Source organism: Entelurus aequoreus, linkage group LG10, assembly GCF_033978785.1.
Source record: "Entelurus aequoreus isolate RoL-2023_Sb linkage group LG10, RoL_Eaeq_v1.1, whole genome shotgun sequence".
NCBI classification, from domain to species: domain Eukaryota; kingdom Metazoa; phylum Chordata; class Actinopteri; order Syngnathiformes; family Syngnathidae; genus Entelurus; species Entelurus aequoreus.
Genome location: NC_084740.1, coordinates 38,770,784 through 38,786,206, shown reverse-complemented (window position 1 = coordinate 38,786,206; position 15,423 = coordinate 38,770,784). Strand labels below are relative to the sequence as shown.

Genomic DNA, 15,423 nt, shown 5'->3' with positions numbered 1-15,423 from the left:
AAAACGAAACATGATCACACAGACATGACAAAAGCTAATTCCAAAGTAAGTTCCTATAACAGGAATACTTATGGTTCCCCACAGGGGCGGCATCCCTTACAAAAATATGCTTGTAATTAGAGATGTCCGATAATATCGGCCTGCCGATATTATCGGCCAATAAATGCTTTAAAATCTAATATCGGAAATTATCGGTAGAGTTTTTTTAATTATCGGTATCGTTTTTTATTAAATCAACATAAACACAAGATACACTTACAATTAGTGCACCAACCCAAAAAACCTTCCTCCACTCATTCACACAAAAGGGTTGTTTCTTTCTGTTATTAATATTCTGGTTTCTACATTATATATCAATATATATCAATACAGTCTGCAAGGGATACAGTCCGTAAGCACACATGATTGTGCGTGCTGCTGCTCCACTAATAGTACTAACCTTTAACAGTTAATTTTACTAATTTTCATTCATTACTAGTTTCTATGTAACTGTTTTTATATTGTTTTACTTTCTTTTTTATTCAAGAAAATGTTTTTTATTTATTTATCTTATTTTATTTTATTAATTTTTAAAAAAAGGACCTTATCTTCACCAGACCTGGTTGTCCATGAAATTAGACTGTTTAAAGGGTTCTTAAAAACCAGGTCCAGTCCAGATTAGGTCCAGGTCGGGCTCAGCAACACACACCTTCATTTATGTACACTCAAAATTTGGGAATTTCAACAACAGATTGCATATAATCTGTAAACAAAATTACATTTTCTAAATAAGCATTTGTATACAGTCCAGACTATGTCCAGGTCTGTATATATCGGTATCGGTTGATATCGGTATCGGTAATTAAGAGTTGGACAATATCGGAATATCGGATATCGGCAAAAAAGCCATTATTGGACATCCCTACTTGTAATGTGTAATATTGTGTGATTGATGTATTCTTTTGTATCATGACCTGTTGAATGTTTACTGTATTAACCTGCCTTAGGACAACGGATGAAAACTAGCTATTGTGCTAACTCTGGCATATTTACATTATTGCTCTATGTTGATGAATATGCATCGTCCTAATTCAAATAAATACAATAAATGGCCTAGTGGTTACAGTGTCCGCCCTGAGATTGGTAGGTTGTGAGTTCAAACCCCAGGCGAGTCATACCAAAGACTATAAAAATGGGGACCCATTACCTCCCTGCTTGGCACTCAGCATCAAGGGTTGGGATTGATTAACGTAGACCCCGACTTAAACAAGTTGAAAAACGTATTCGGGTGTTATCATTTAGTGGTCAATTGTACGGAATATGTACTGTACTGTGCATACTACTGATAAAAGTTTCAATCAAACAATGGGGGTTGAATCACCAAAAATGATTCCCGGGCGCGGCCACCGCTGCTGCTCACTGCTCCCCTCACCTCCCAGGGGGTGATCAGGGGTGATGGGTCAAATGCAGAGAATAATTTTGCCACACCTAGTGTGTGTGTGACAATCATTGGTACTTTAACTTTAACGTTGAAAACGGTGTAATGAACAAAGTTGGAAAAGTAAGTGAAGTGTAACCACTTCTTCAGTCATAACTTTTTTTTTTTTTTTCTTTTTCAATAATACTAATACTATGTTCAGGAAGTCAGTCCGTTGACGAAACTTGCTTCGCCGTCACTTCCCTTGTGTTTGTCGCTTCCTTTGTGGCTTAAAGTTGTGTTGTTGCTTTATATTTGCTGCGGCTTTTGCAACTGTGCTGCAGCTGAAAGTTGTTGTAATTTATGATGTTGTCTCATGGCGTTTGCACTTGTTGTGACCTTTCACGGCCACCGCAGCTATCCGCCTTTCTCGTTTTGCCGACTGATGGCGATGACTTGAATTAGGGCTGGGCGATATGGCCTTTTATTAATATCTCAATATTTTTAGGCCATGTCACGATACACCATATATATCTCGATATTTTGCCTTAGCCTTGAATGAACACTTGATGCATAAAATCACAGCAGTATGATGATTCTATGTGTCTACATGGCACAAACATTCATGTCATTTCAAAACAGAAAGTGCAAGATTGTCAGAGACATTTTAAAACAAGCTATAAGTGCACTTTTGTGCATGATGTCACTAAGATGACATATCAAAACAACACTAAATTAAAGTGCACTTTTTGTACAGAACGCCACTACAATAGTTTAAAACAAAAAAAGTGCACTATTGTGCATGATGTCACACAAGATATTTCAATAAGTGTCAAATAAAAATGAGCTGCATAATAGGAAATCAAATAGTGTATGTCCTTCGCTATGTGGTAGGTTACTGCGGACGTTATCTACTTCTGTTGTTTATTTTTTTTCATACGGTGTTGATGTGGAAATAGTTGCTTCGGCATTTTGTGGGTGTGGCACCGGCCGGAGATGTTGAAATGTGGAGTTTCAAGCACTCTTCATTCTCTAGTGGGTGACTTTTCAAATGATGCTACATATTAGCAGTAATGCTACTTTTTGTAGCAACGCTTTTGCGGCATAAATGTTGAACATATTCCCACTTGAAGCCAAACCACCGCCAGACGATGGACCCCCTGCTGTTTTTCTTGGGAATTAATTCTTCCTCCATTTGTTACCAGATTCGCACCTTCTCTCTTTCGTATTACCACCCGCAATTCACCGTTAGCATCACAGCTAACGTTACCATGTCGCAACCTGTCTGCTCCGCCGGAGCGTGTGACGTTGCACACGTGACGTGTGTAAGAAGGTGCGCTTGGTTTACGTCTCTGTGAGAAGGAGAGACTAGAAAGAGTGAGAAGAGCCTGTAGTGTAATGCCCGCAGCAAAAGGCAACTGCGTGAGGACGTATACTCGAATATCACGATGTAGTCATTTTCTATATCGCACAGAGACAAACCCGCGGTATATCGAGTATATCGATATATCGCACAGCCCTAACTTGAATACGGTTTAACGTCCTTGTTCTTAAAAGTGCTAAACTTCATACAAAGTCTGCCGTTCTTAAATCCAATGTTTTTCTTTTTCTATTTGTAGTATCGATTGCCTTTTAAAACCATTGGATCGATACCTGTCGTACGAAAGGCAAACTTGCTGAGCACAGATCGATGTAGTTGACCCTAAGGTATATAAATCGATATATGGATTAATAGTTACACCCCTACTTTTTAGTTTCCAAGTATATAACTGTAACCAACTGACTCTGTCAAAGGAAATGTAACATATTTTAACATTCGTAAAACACAACCGATTCAGTTTGTAATGACAAGTGCTGATGAAATCGTATTGAAATGAAGTTTGTTGGGAATGGAGAGAAAACACGACACACTTTGAAATGTTTGCCTCAATGTTTTGTCCGTCCGGAATGACGATACGCTAACGAGCGTGTCCCAGGAGACGCCGTTAAGCCGAGCGGTCTCACGTGGCTCAAGTCGCGGACAAACATGTTGACACCAACTAGTGACCTCTGACCCCCAGGGAGTTCGCTAACGATGTGTTGTTTGAGCAAAGAAAACAAGGCTTGATGACGTGTTCACGGACCTGGATGAAAACATCTTTAAGTTGTGTGTGTGTGGAATAATAACACATCATTTCTCATTGTTTTATTTTGTCAAAATGATGAGGGATAAGCGGTAGAAAATGTGTTATTAATCCACTTGTTCATTTACTGTTAATATCTGCTTACTTTCTGTTTTAACATGTTCTATCTACACTTCTGTTCAAATGTAATAGTCACTTATTCTTCTGTTGTTTTGATACTTTACATTAGTTTTAAATAATTCCACAAATGTGTGTATGGATCCAATACCAAGTAGTTACAGGGTCATACATTGGTCATATTTAAAGTTCTCCTGAGTTCAAAGACGTATTTCCTGAGTTTGTAAACAATAAAAAAATTACAAAAGATTTTGTGATAGTAAATCGATGTAATCATTGGAGTAACGGCTATATACGGCTCTTGTACTTGGTATCGTTACAGTCAATATTTGTAGAGATCCACTGTTTAGTATTTTATACGTATGTAGTAAAACCTTAAAGTCGCATTATAAGTGCACAGGAAGCCAGTGCAGGTGAGCCAGTATATATATACAGTATATATATATATATATATATATATATATATATATATATATATATATATATATATATATATATATATTAGGGCTGTGAATCTTTGAGTGTCCCACAATTCGATTCAATATCGATTCTTGGGGTCACGATTCGATTCAAAATCGATTTTTTTTTTTCAATTCAACACGATTCTCGATTCAAAAACGATTTTTTTTCCCCGATTCAAAACAATTCTATACATAGGATTTCAGCAGGATCTACCCCAGTCTGCTGACATGCAAGCAGAGTAGTAGATTTTTGTAAAAAGCTTTTATAATTGTAAAGGACAATGTTTTATCAACTGATTGCAATAATGTAAATTTGTTTTAACTATTAAATGAACCAAAAATATGACTTATTTTATCTTTGTGAAAATATTGGACAAAGTGTGTTGTCAAGCTTATGAGATGCGATGCAAGTGTAAGCCACTGTGACACAATTGTTCTTTTTTAAAATTTTTTATAAATGTCTAATGATAATGTCAATGAGGGATTTTTAATCACTGCTATGTTGAAATTGTAACTAATATTGATACTGTTGTTGATAATATTCATTTTTGTTTCACTACTTTTTGTTTGTTCTGTGTCGTGTTTGTGTCTCCTCTCAATTGCTGTTTATTGCATTTCTGAGGGTTGCTGGGTCGGGTTTGGTTTTGGAATTGGATTGCATTGTTATGGTATTGCTGTGTATTGTTTTGTTGGATTGATTAATAAAAATAAAATAAATAAAAATTATTTGATTTTTTAAAAATGAGAATCGATTCTGAATCGCACAACATGAGAATCGCGATTTGAATTCGAATCGATTTTTTCCCACACCCCTAATATATATATATTTATGTATATGTACAGTACAGGCCAAAAGTTTGGACACACCTTCTCATTCAATGCGTTTTCTTTATTTTCATGACTATTTACATTGTAGATTGTCACTGAAGGCATCAAAACTATGAATGAACTGAAAATTCATGAAAAAAAGATTAAATAACTGAAAATATGTATTATATTCTAGTTTCTTCAAAATAGCCACCCTTTGCTCTGATTACTGCTTTGCACACTCTTGGCATTCTCTCGATGAGCTTCAAGAGGTAGTCACCTGAAATGTTTTTCACTTCATAGTTTTGATGCCTTCAGTGACAATCGACAATGTAAATAGTCATGAAAATAAAGAAAACACATTGAAATGAGATGTATCCAAACTTTTGGCCTGTACTGTATATATATATATATATATATATATATATATATATATATATATAAATAAATAAATAAAGGTATATACAGTAGTCTTTGATGTATATAAAGATATATACAGTATAGGTATATATGTATATAAAGGTATATACAGTATAGGTATATGTATATAGGTATATACAGTAGGAATGTCCCGATCCAGGTTTTTGCACTTCCGATCCGATACCGATATTGTTTTTGCACTTCCGATCCGATACGGATACTGACCGATACTGGCCTATCCGAGCATGTATTAAAGTTTAAAGTTATTTAGCCTACTTAGTTGTCAGAATCATGTTGAAAAGGGTTTTAGTACTCTTGATAACAACTAGCCAGCTGAATTAGGGGAGTTTGAATAATACACAATGGTTGGTAACAAGAAACTGACCTGTTTATTCAAGGATAAACACAAAATAGACAAAATTATACATGACAAACAGAAATGGCATCATTGAACCAGGGCTGGGCGATATGGCCTTTTTTAAATATTGCGATATTTTAAGGTCATATTGCGATACACGATATATATCTCGATATTTTGCCTTAGCCTTGAATGAACACTTGATGCATATAATCACAGCAGTATTATGATTCTATGTGTTTTGATTGATTGATTGAGACTTTTATTAGTAGGTTGCACAGTGAAGTACATATTCCGTACAATTGACCACTAAATGGTAACACCCGAATAAGTTTTTCAACTTGTTTAAGTCGGGGTCTACTTAAATTGATTCATGATACAGATACATACTATCAGATATATACTATCATCATAATACAGTCATCACACAAGATAATCACATTGAATTATTTACATTATTTATCATCCGGGGTGTGGAGGGGGGCGCCGGATGTAAGTGTCAAAAAGACAGTCAAAAGAGTTTGATATGAGAATAAATCTAAAGTTAAAATATAGGGTAGAAATGCACCCATTTGCAGGAAATGTAGTCTTGATTTTCAAAATTTTCTTTCAAGGCTTGCATGTCTACATTAAAACATTCTTCTTCATACTGCATTAATATATGCTACTTTTAAACTTTCATGCAGAGAAGGAAATCACAACTAAAAAAAATCACACATTTTTTCATACGGTGTTGATGTGGAAATTTTTGCCTCTGCATTTTGATGGTGTGGGCGTGTGGCACCGAATGGAGATAAGCGTCTCGACAGACGTTACAATATTTGAACAATGATGACGAAAACTGTTTTCTCTGTCGTATCCGTGTGTCAAAAATTTGTATGCGCTTATTTTTTTTATTTGATTTTGTGCGTGGCATATAATTGCTATGCGCAGAGGACGCTTGAGCAGTGCGCAATTGCACAGGCGCGCACCTTAGAGGGAATGTTGCTCACACAGCTGCGCTAGCATCACAGCTAACGTTAGCCATGCCGCTACCTCTCTGCTCGGGGAGGGCGTATACATATGTGACATAGGATGTGACAGTATGTGACGTGTGTAAGAAGGTGCGCTTGCTGTCTGTGAGAGGGAGACACAGAAAAAAGTGAGAAGAGCCTGTCGTGTAATGCCAGCAGCGAAAAGCAACTGCGTGAGAATCCACAGACCTGTGGATGTGTTGAAGGTGTGCTGCAAAATATGGAACGGAAATTAGGGAGCAGCAGAAAAGTGGAATGTATTATTTAAACCGGTGCGTTGGAAAACACGAACCGGAGTTTTTAAAAAAAACTGGATCTGGATCTGCATTTTCCCATGCCTTGCCGATACACATTTTTTGGCAAATATCGGCGGCCGATCTGAAAGCAAATATCGGATCGGGACATCCCTAATATACAGTGTAGATATATATATATATATATATATATATATATATATATATATATATATATATATATATATATATATATATATATATATATATATATATATATATATATATATATATATATGTGTGTATATAAAGGTATATACAGTATAGGCGTAATATGATCAAACTTTCTTGTTCTTGTCAAAAGTCTAGCAGCTGCATTTTGTACCAACTGTAATCTTTTAATGCTAGACATAGGGAGACGTGGAAATAACACGTTACAGTAATGGAGACGAGACGTAACGAAGGCATGAATAATGATCTCAGCGTCGGTGGTGCACAAAATGGGACAGATTTTAGCAATATTACGGAGCTGAAAGAAGGTTGTTTTAGTAACACTCTTGATGTGTGACTCAAATGAGAGAGTTGGGTCGAAGCTAATACCCAGATTTTTTACCGAGTCACTTTGTGTATTTGTTTGGTTGTCAAATGTTAAGGTGGTATTATTAAATAGATGTATAATTGTTTGGTTGTCAAATGTTAAGGTGGTATTATTAAATAGGTGTATAATTGTTTGGTTGTCAAATGTTAAGGTGGTATTATTAAATAGGTGTATAAATGTTTGTTGTCAAATGTTAAGGTGGTATTATTAAATAGGTGTCGGTGTCTAGCAGGACTGATAATCAGCATTTCCCTTTTCTTAGCGTTAAGATGCAAAACGTTAGCAGACATCCATTGTTTTATGTCATTCAGACACGCCTCCAGCTGACTACAATCTGGTCATCTTTAGGGGCATGTAGAGTTGGGTGTCATCAGCATAACAGTGAAAGCTAACAGCGTATTTGTGTATGATGTCACCTAGCGGCAGCATGTACTGTAGATGCTGAAGAGTGCAAGGCCAAGAACCAAACCCTGTGGAACTCTGCACGTTACCTGAACATACTCTCAGGTCACATTGTTATGGGAGACACACTGCATCCCGTCAGTAAGATACTTTACAAATACAGTGTTCCCTTGTTTAACGCTGGGGTTACGTTCCAATAAATACCCGCTTTAAGTGAAATCCGTGTAGTAGAAGTTGATTTCTTTTCTTTTCTTTTTTATACATTATTTCGTTCATTATATAATTTTCTCGTTTACACTGTGTTTTTTCATTTACAGGATGTTTTTTTTCATTTACAGTGCCTGTTTTTTCATTTACAGGTTTTTTTCCCCATTTATTATGTTTTTTTTTTAATTTACAGTACATGTTTTTTCATTTCTTATATATGTTTTAAAGGCCTACTGAAACCCACTACTACCGACCACGCAGTCTGATAGTTTATATATCAATGATGAAATCTTAACATTGCAACACATGCCAATACGGCCGGGTTAACTTATAAAGTGCAATTTTAAAATTCCCGCCACACTTCCGTTCGAAAAACTCATTTGCATATGACGTATGCGCGTGACGTCACAAGAGCTACGGAAGAGGTTGGACCCTATCGGACCCGACATAAAAACCTGTGTTTTCGACAAAATTCCACAGTATTCTGGACATCTGTTGGTGAATCTTTTGCAATTTGTTCAATTTACAATGGAGACTACAAAAAAGAAAGCTGTAAGTGGAAAGCGGTGTGTTGCTGCGGGATGTAGCAACACAAAGACAAACACAACTGGTGTTGCATTGTTTTTATTCCCAAAAGATGGCGGCCAAGCTTTACTATGGAACAAAGAAGTCAAGCGAACACGGTTGGATTGGACCACACACACAAAGTACAGTGTATTATGCAGCGAACATTTCGAACAATCATGTTTCGAAGAGGGTCCCTTGCAAAGGGCAGCGATGGACATCGCCACCACCCGTCGACTCGTGCTGAAGAAAGGTGCGAAGCCAACTATTTTCAACAGACCACGGCCATGCTTAAGTGCAAGTTCGACAAGTTCAGAGCACCCCACACCCTCCACAAGTGGACAGACTGTGCACATGAGGTCTGCATTTGCCAAAAGGGAAAGGAAGAAGGTAAGAATCTTGATTTCCAGTTTCCATAGTCAGACTACACTGTTCCAATATCCATTTCTTTGTTCTCAATTGTTGATGACTGATGATAACAACCAAACCTAACCCCTCCACACCCCGGATTGTAAATAATGTAAATAATGCAATGTAATTATCTTGTGTGATGACTGTATTATGATGATAGTATATATCTGATAGTATATATCTGTATCATGAATCAATTTAAGTGGACCCCGACTTAAACAAGTTGAAAAACTTATTGGGGTGTTACCATTTAGTGGTCAATTGTACAGAATATATACTTCACTGTGCAACCTACTAATAAAAGAATCAATCAATCAAAACTCACACACACAGTCATATACTACTCCAGTGGTTCTCAACCTTTTTTCAGTGATGTACCCCCTGTGAACATTTTTTTAACTCAAGTATCCCCTAATCAGAGCAAAGCATTTTTGTTTGAAAAAAAGAGAAACAAAAGTATAAGTAAAATTATTAGTGCCTCACTCATTTTGCTGTTGCTGCAGCACGCCATATTGCTGTTGGTAGGCGTAATACGCTGTCTGCAGCACCCAATTCATCCAGACACACAGATGGAAAGCCAGGGTGGTCTATGATGCACGTCTCCACCCTCTTCTCCTCCATCGTTCTGGCCACTGCATCTAGCTCACGACAGCAGACACACTCAGCCACTGTCTCCATGTTCACACAGTTGTGACATGTACACCTGGAAATAGAAATATTCATAATATTTGTAAATCAATTCTTATTATGGACACCTGCAATCTGCAAACATGTGGAATAATTATTATCATTGTCTTGTTGTGGATCTTATTAATCTACATGCATATTTTTAGTATTGCCGGTATATGGAGCTGTAGCCCATAGAAATAATGGGTAATTAATTAGGTTTGACATTGTGTCAATGATAGATACTTAGTCTATAGATAGGCCTGGGGTGTAATTTGTAACACTAACAGTAACAGTGCAAGACTAGGCCACAAGCTAAAACTAGTCTATAAATAAATAACATTTTACCATTCTGTATTCTGAAGGCGATCTATGTCGTGTGCTCCTCCAGCATCAATAGCAGCAGCGTCCTCCTCACAGTCTTAGTCAGCTTCGGGTTCAAAGCGGTATGGCTCTATCCCTCTCACAGCTTCTGAATCGCTTCCAATCCCCACTAGTTCTTCACTTGCACTTTCCTCATCCAAAAATCTTTCATCCTCGCTCAAATTAATGGGGAAATCGTCGCTATCTCGGTCGGAATCGCTCTCACTTCTGGCGGCCATCATTGAAAACAATAGGAAAGACTCAGCAGCCCCAGCTCTTGTGACGTCACGCTACTTCCGGTAGGGGCAAGGCTTTTTTTAATCAAAGACCAAAAGTTGCGAACTTTATCGACTTTGTTCTATACTAAATCCTTTCAGCAAAAATATGGCAATATCGCAAATGATCAAGTATGAGACACAGAATGGATCTGCTATTCCCGTTTAAATAAAAAAATTTCATTTCAGTAGGCCTTTAAGGCTGTAAAACCCCTAACCAAACACTTTATAAACTTTTCTCAGAACATTTGTTTTCACATTTCTCTCGTTTAAACACTCAAAACTTTGTGGATTTAAAAAAAAAAAAGTAGAGTACACTAGGGTTGTACGGTATACCGGTATTAGCATAGTACCGCGATACTAATGAATCATTTTCGGTACTATACCGCCTCTGAAAAGTACCCCCAGGGGGCAAGGGGGTGGCGGACAACATCACAACAGCTCCTTTTGTTTTTTTTTAAATGTATATTATGTTTATAAACTCAGGAAATATGTCCCTGGACACATGAGGACTTTGAATATGACCAATGTATGATCCTGTAACTACTTGGTATCGGATTGATACCCAAATTTGTGGTATCATCCTAAACTAATGTAAAGTATCCAAACAACAGAAAAATAAGTGATTATTACATTTGAACAGAAGTGTAGATAGAACATGTTAAGAGAAAGTAAGCAGATATTAACAGTAAATGAACAAGTAGATTAATAATTCATTTTCTACCACTTGTCCTTAATTTTGACAAAATAATACAATGAGAAGTGTTATGTCTTGGCGTAAATGAGGACTTCGATGCAGAGTGACAATTGACTCAGACCTTTATTTAGATAGTTCCTTGCTATCTCTAGGACAGAGTGATTAAGGAAAGTGGCTACAAAATCTATCTATGATATATTCAAGCACCTATAGGGTATTAGCATAGGACATAAGGCAATAAACAGAAAATCACTCCATAAGGAGGAACAGGCAATAGCCAAAAAGTTCTATGAGTCGAATACACAAAAAAAACAACTATAATAATCTACAAAAAGGAAATTCACTCATGCTAAAAAGTCGAGACGCTATAAACAGAAAGTATGTATAAAGTATTTGAGAAGCCTGAAAACTAAAAGCGCTCCAGAAGGAGGAAAAAAAAGGAAGACAAGGCACTATGAAAATTGATACAAAAAGACTTGACCAAAAAAACTTAGCAAAAGAAAATCACTCTCAGAGGGAACAAAGGAATCAATAAACAAAGCGAGACAATACTTATCATTCTTGGTTGATGGCTGTGAACAAGGCTGTGGACAAGGCTGGAGGTACGTAGCGAGACGATATACTCTGGCAACAAGACAGGGGAAGACGAGGACTATATACACATGAGGGAGGGTGACACAGGTGGGCACAATCAGGCAATCAGGAGAGACATCAGACCAGTGACACAGGAGGAAGGGCAAGTGGCCTGAAACGAGAGGAGGATTAGAATTTTCAAAATAAAACAGGAAGTGTGCCAGACAACCCCAAAACAGGACTTCCCTCACCACGGTGTGACAGTACACCCCCACTCTATGGCCGACTCCGGACGGCCCAGACTGTTCGGGGTGGTCTCTGTAGAAGTCCCTGATGAGAGTGGGGTCGACAATGTGGCGGGAAGGAACCCACTGTCTCTCTTCAGGTCCGTATCCTTCCCAATCCACCAGGAATTGTCTGCCCCGACCCCGGTTGCGCACTGCCAACAAGCGTTTAACTTTGTATACTGGTCCACCTTCAATTACTTCGGGTGGTGGAGGGGACGTGGTGCCTGGGACCATGGTGCTTTCTTTGGCTGGTTTGACCTGACTGACGTGGAAGGTGGGATGGACGCGGAGGGATCGGGGCAGACGAAGCCGAACCGCTGCAGGTCCGACGAGCTTGGTAATTGGGAATGGACCTACAAAGCGTGGTGCCAGTTTCCTTGATGTGACCTTGAGATGTAAGTTCTTGGCTGAAAGCCAGACTCTCTGACCGGGTTCGTACGCAGGCGCAGGTCGTCTCTTGCGGTCTGCCGCTCTCTTCATCCGATCTTGTTGTCTGGTCAATACTTGACGGGCGGCTGCCCAAATGCGGCGACAACGTCGGACCATGGCATGGGCGGAGGGGACCGACACTTCTGACTCATTCTCTGGAAAGAGAGGGGGCTGGTACCCTAAGGCACAATGAAAGGGAGAGAGGCCGGTGGCTGATGTAGGCAGCGAATTGTGCGCATACTCTACCCAGACCAGGTGTTTGCTCCATGTGGAGGGGTTCTGGCAGACCAAGCACCAGAGGCCGGTTTCCAGTTGCTGGTTAAGTCGTTCGGTCTGGCCGTTGGCTTCTGGATGATATCCTGATGTTAGGCTGGCCTTGGCTCCAATGAGTCGGCAGAACTCCCCCCAGAACCGTGATACAAACTGTGGTCCCCGGTCTGAAACAATGTCTTTGGGAAATCCATGAACTCGGAATACATTAGTCATCATAGTCTCTGCCGTCTCTTTGGCGGATGGTAATTTAGGCATAGCAATGAATCTGACCATTTTGGAGAATCTGTCGACCACTGTGAGGACGGTGGTGTTACCTTGTGAGACCGGGAGGCCTGTAACGAAGTCCATCGAGATGTCTAACCACGGTCTAGAGGGAATGGGGAGCGGCTGGAGAAGTCCCATGCGAGACCTGGAAGACATCTTGTTCCTGGCACAGACCGAACAGGCCTCTACGTACTCCCGGACCTCCGTCTCCATGGCTGGCCACCAGAACCGCCGGGAGATCACAAACATGGTTCTTCTAACTCCCGGATGGCACGAAAGCCGCGAGGTGTGAGCCCAATGAATCACCCGGGGACGCAGCTCAGTGGGTACAAACAATCGATTAACAGGACATCCCCTAGGTGGCGGGGCCACACCGTTAGCTTGCTTTACCTCTGTTTCTATTGGCCAAGTTACCGCTCCTACCACACAGTTCAGTGGAAGGATAGTCTCAGGTTGCTTGGCCTCAAGCTCGGGGTCGAATAATCGTGACAAGGCGTCTGGCTTGACGTTGCGGGACCCCGGCCTGTAGGAGAGCGAGAAGGAAAAGCGATTAAAAAAAGCGCCCACCTGGCCTGGCGAGAGTTGAGTCTCTTAGCCTTCTTTATGTATTCCAGGTTCTTGTGATCTGTCCAGACGATGAACGGGTGTTCAGCCCCCTCGAGCCAATGCCTCCATGGCGAGCTTCACCGCCAGCAACTCACGATTGCCGACATCATAGTTTCTTTCAGCTTTGGACAGCCGCCGCGACAGAAAGGCACATGGATTCATCTTGCCGTCCTGTTGAGAACATTGAGACAGGACCGTTCCCACTCCTTCATTAGAAGCGTCCACCTCCACGACGAACTGGCGCTGCGGGTCCGGAATGGTGAGGATGGGCGCTGAGGTGAAGCGGAGTTTGAGTGTCTGGAAGGCCCTCTCTGCTTCCGGAGACCAGTGGAACCGCACCCGGGGAGAGGTAAGAGCATGGAGAGGAGCAGCTATTGCGCTGAAGCTTCTGACAAACCGCCTGTAAAAGTTAGCAAAACCCAAGAATTTCTGAACCTTCTTGCGGTTGTCAGGTGTAGGCCAATCGGCCACAGCGCTAACTTTAGCCGGATCCATCTGCAGTCTTCCAGGAGCTACAATGAAGCCCAGGAAGGAGACAGTGTCGGCATGAAAAACACTCTTTTGAGCTTTAACATACAAGTCATTGTCCAAAAGTCTCTTTAAAACCTGGGTTACGTGGACTTGGTGAGTGTCACTGTCAGGAGAATAAATCAATATATCGTCAAGGTAGACGTACACAAAATGGTCCAGGAAGTCTCTTAGAACTTCATTGATCATTGCTTGGAACACGGCGGGGGCATTGGTGAGTCCGAAGGGCATGACCCTGTATTCATAGTGGCCGCTGGGTGTGTTGAATCCAGTCTTCCACTCGTCTCCCTCTCTAATTCGGACCAGATGGTAAGCGTTGCGTAGATCCAGTTTGGTGAATATTTTGGCCTGTTGGAGTTGGTCGAAGACAGAGGACATGAGGGGAAGAGGGTAACGGTTCTTAATAGTAATGTCATTGAGTGGGCTGTAATCAATGCAGGGTCTTAACGACCCGTCTTTCTTCTTCACAAAGAAGAACCCTGCTCCTGCTGGCGATGACGACGGGCGGATCAAGCCAGCTTTCAGTGATGCAGAGATGTGTTCATTCATGGCTGCCCTTTCTGGACCAGAGACAGAGTACAGGCGCCCCTTGGGAATAGTGGCCCCGGGCAGTAAATCAATGGCACAGTCGTAGGAACGGTGGGGTGGAAGTGACAGAGCCTTAGTCTTGCTGAAAACTTGTCGTAGGTGGTGGTAACAGGAGGGAACAGAATTCAGGTCCGGAAATTCTGAGTCTGTGGCAGGATTGGCAGAAAAAAGATTAATTTCCTTGACATTTTTCTTTTGGACAGTAGAAAAACTACATTTCTGGGTACATTCCCTTCCCCATACACTGATCTTCCCTGTTTTCCAGTCAACACGAGGGTTATGCTGGTACAGCCATGGATACCCCAAAATTAGCGAATGAAACGGAGAAATAATCAGGTATGGACAAATTTGTTCCTGATGGCCGTCTATGTTCACTTGGAAAGGTTCACTGATGTGTGTGATGGTGAAAAGCTCCTTACCATTTAGAGAACTGGCCCTAATGGGTTTAGCTAGTGGTTCTGACTTGAGTCCTAGTCTCCTAGCTAAACCCCAGTCCATCAGACTCTCATCTGCCCCAGAGTCTATTAGCACCTCTAGAATTGTGGTCGTGTGATGGGTTTTCGTGATCTTGGTAAGAATACGTGGCATCTGAGAAACAGCCGGAACGTGACTCACCGCCTGGGGTCCCTTGGTTGGACACGAAACGACAAGATGGCCACCCTCTCCACAGTAGAAACATCTTCCCTCCATCAGCCGCTTGCGTCGCTCCTCTGGGGTCAGTCGGGCTCTCCCCAGCTGCATGGGTTCCTCCTCCTGATTTGTGC

The 15,423-nt window shown here is 40.6% G+C and overlaps 1 protein-coding gene across 3 annotated transcripts in view; it reads left to right on the top strand.

The window, feature by feature from the left end:
• Nucleotides 1–8,044: 8,044 nt before the first annotated feature.
• Nucleotides 8,045–15,423, top strand: part of LOC133658589 (THAP domain-containing protein 10-like) — a 115,426-nt gene continuing 108,047 nt past the window's right edge. For all 3 annotated transcript variants that reach the window (XM_062060788.1, XM_062060790.1, XM_062060789.1), the window contains exon 1: nucleotides 8,045–9,089. In XM_062060788.1, coding sequence (XP_061916772.1) covers nucleotides 8,529–9,089 — 561 coding nt within the window. In that variant the 5' untranslated portion in view covers nucleotides 8,045–8,528. The remainder of the gene's footprint in view (nucleotides 9,090–15,423) is intronic.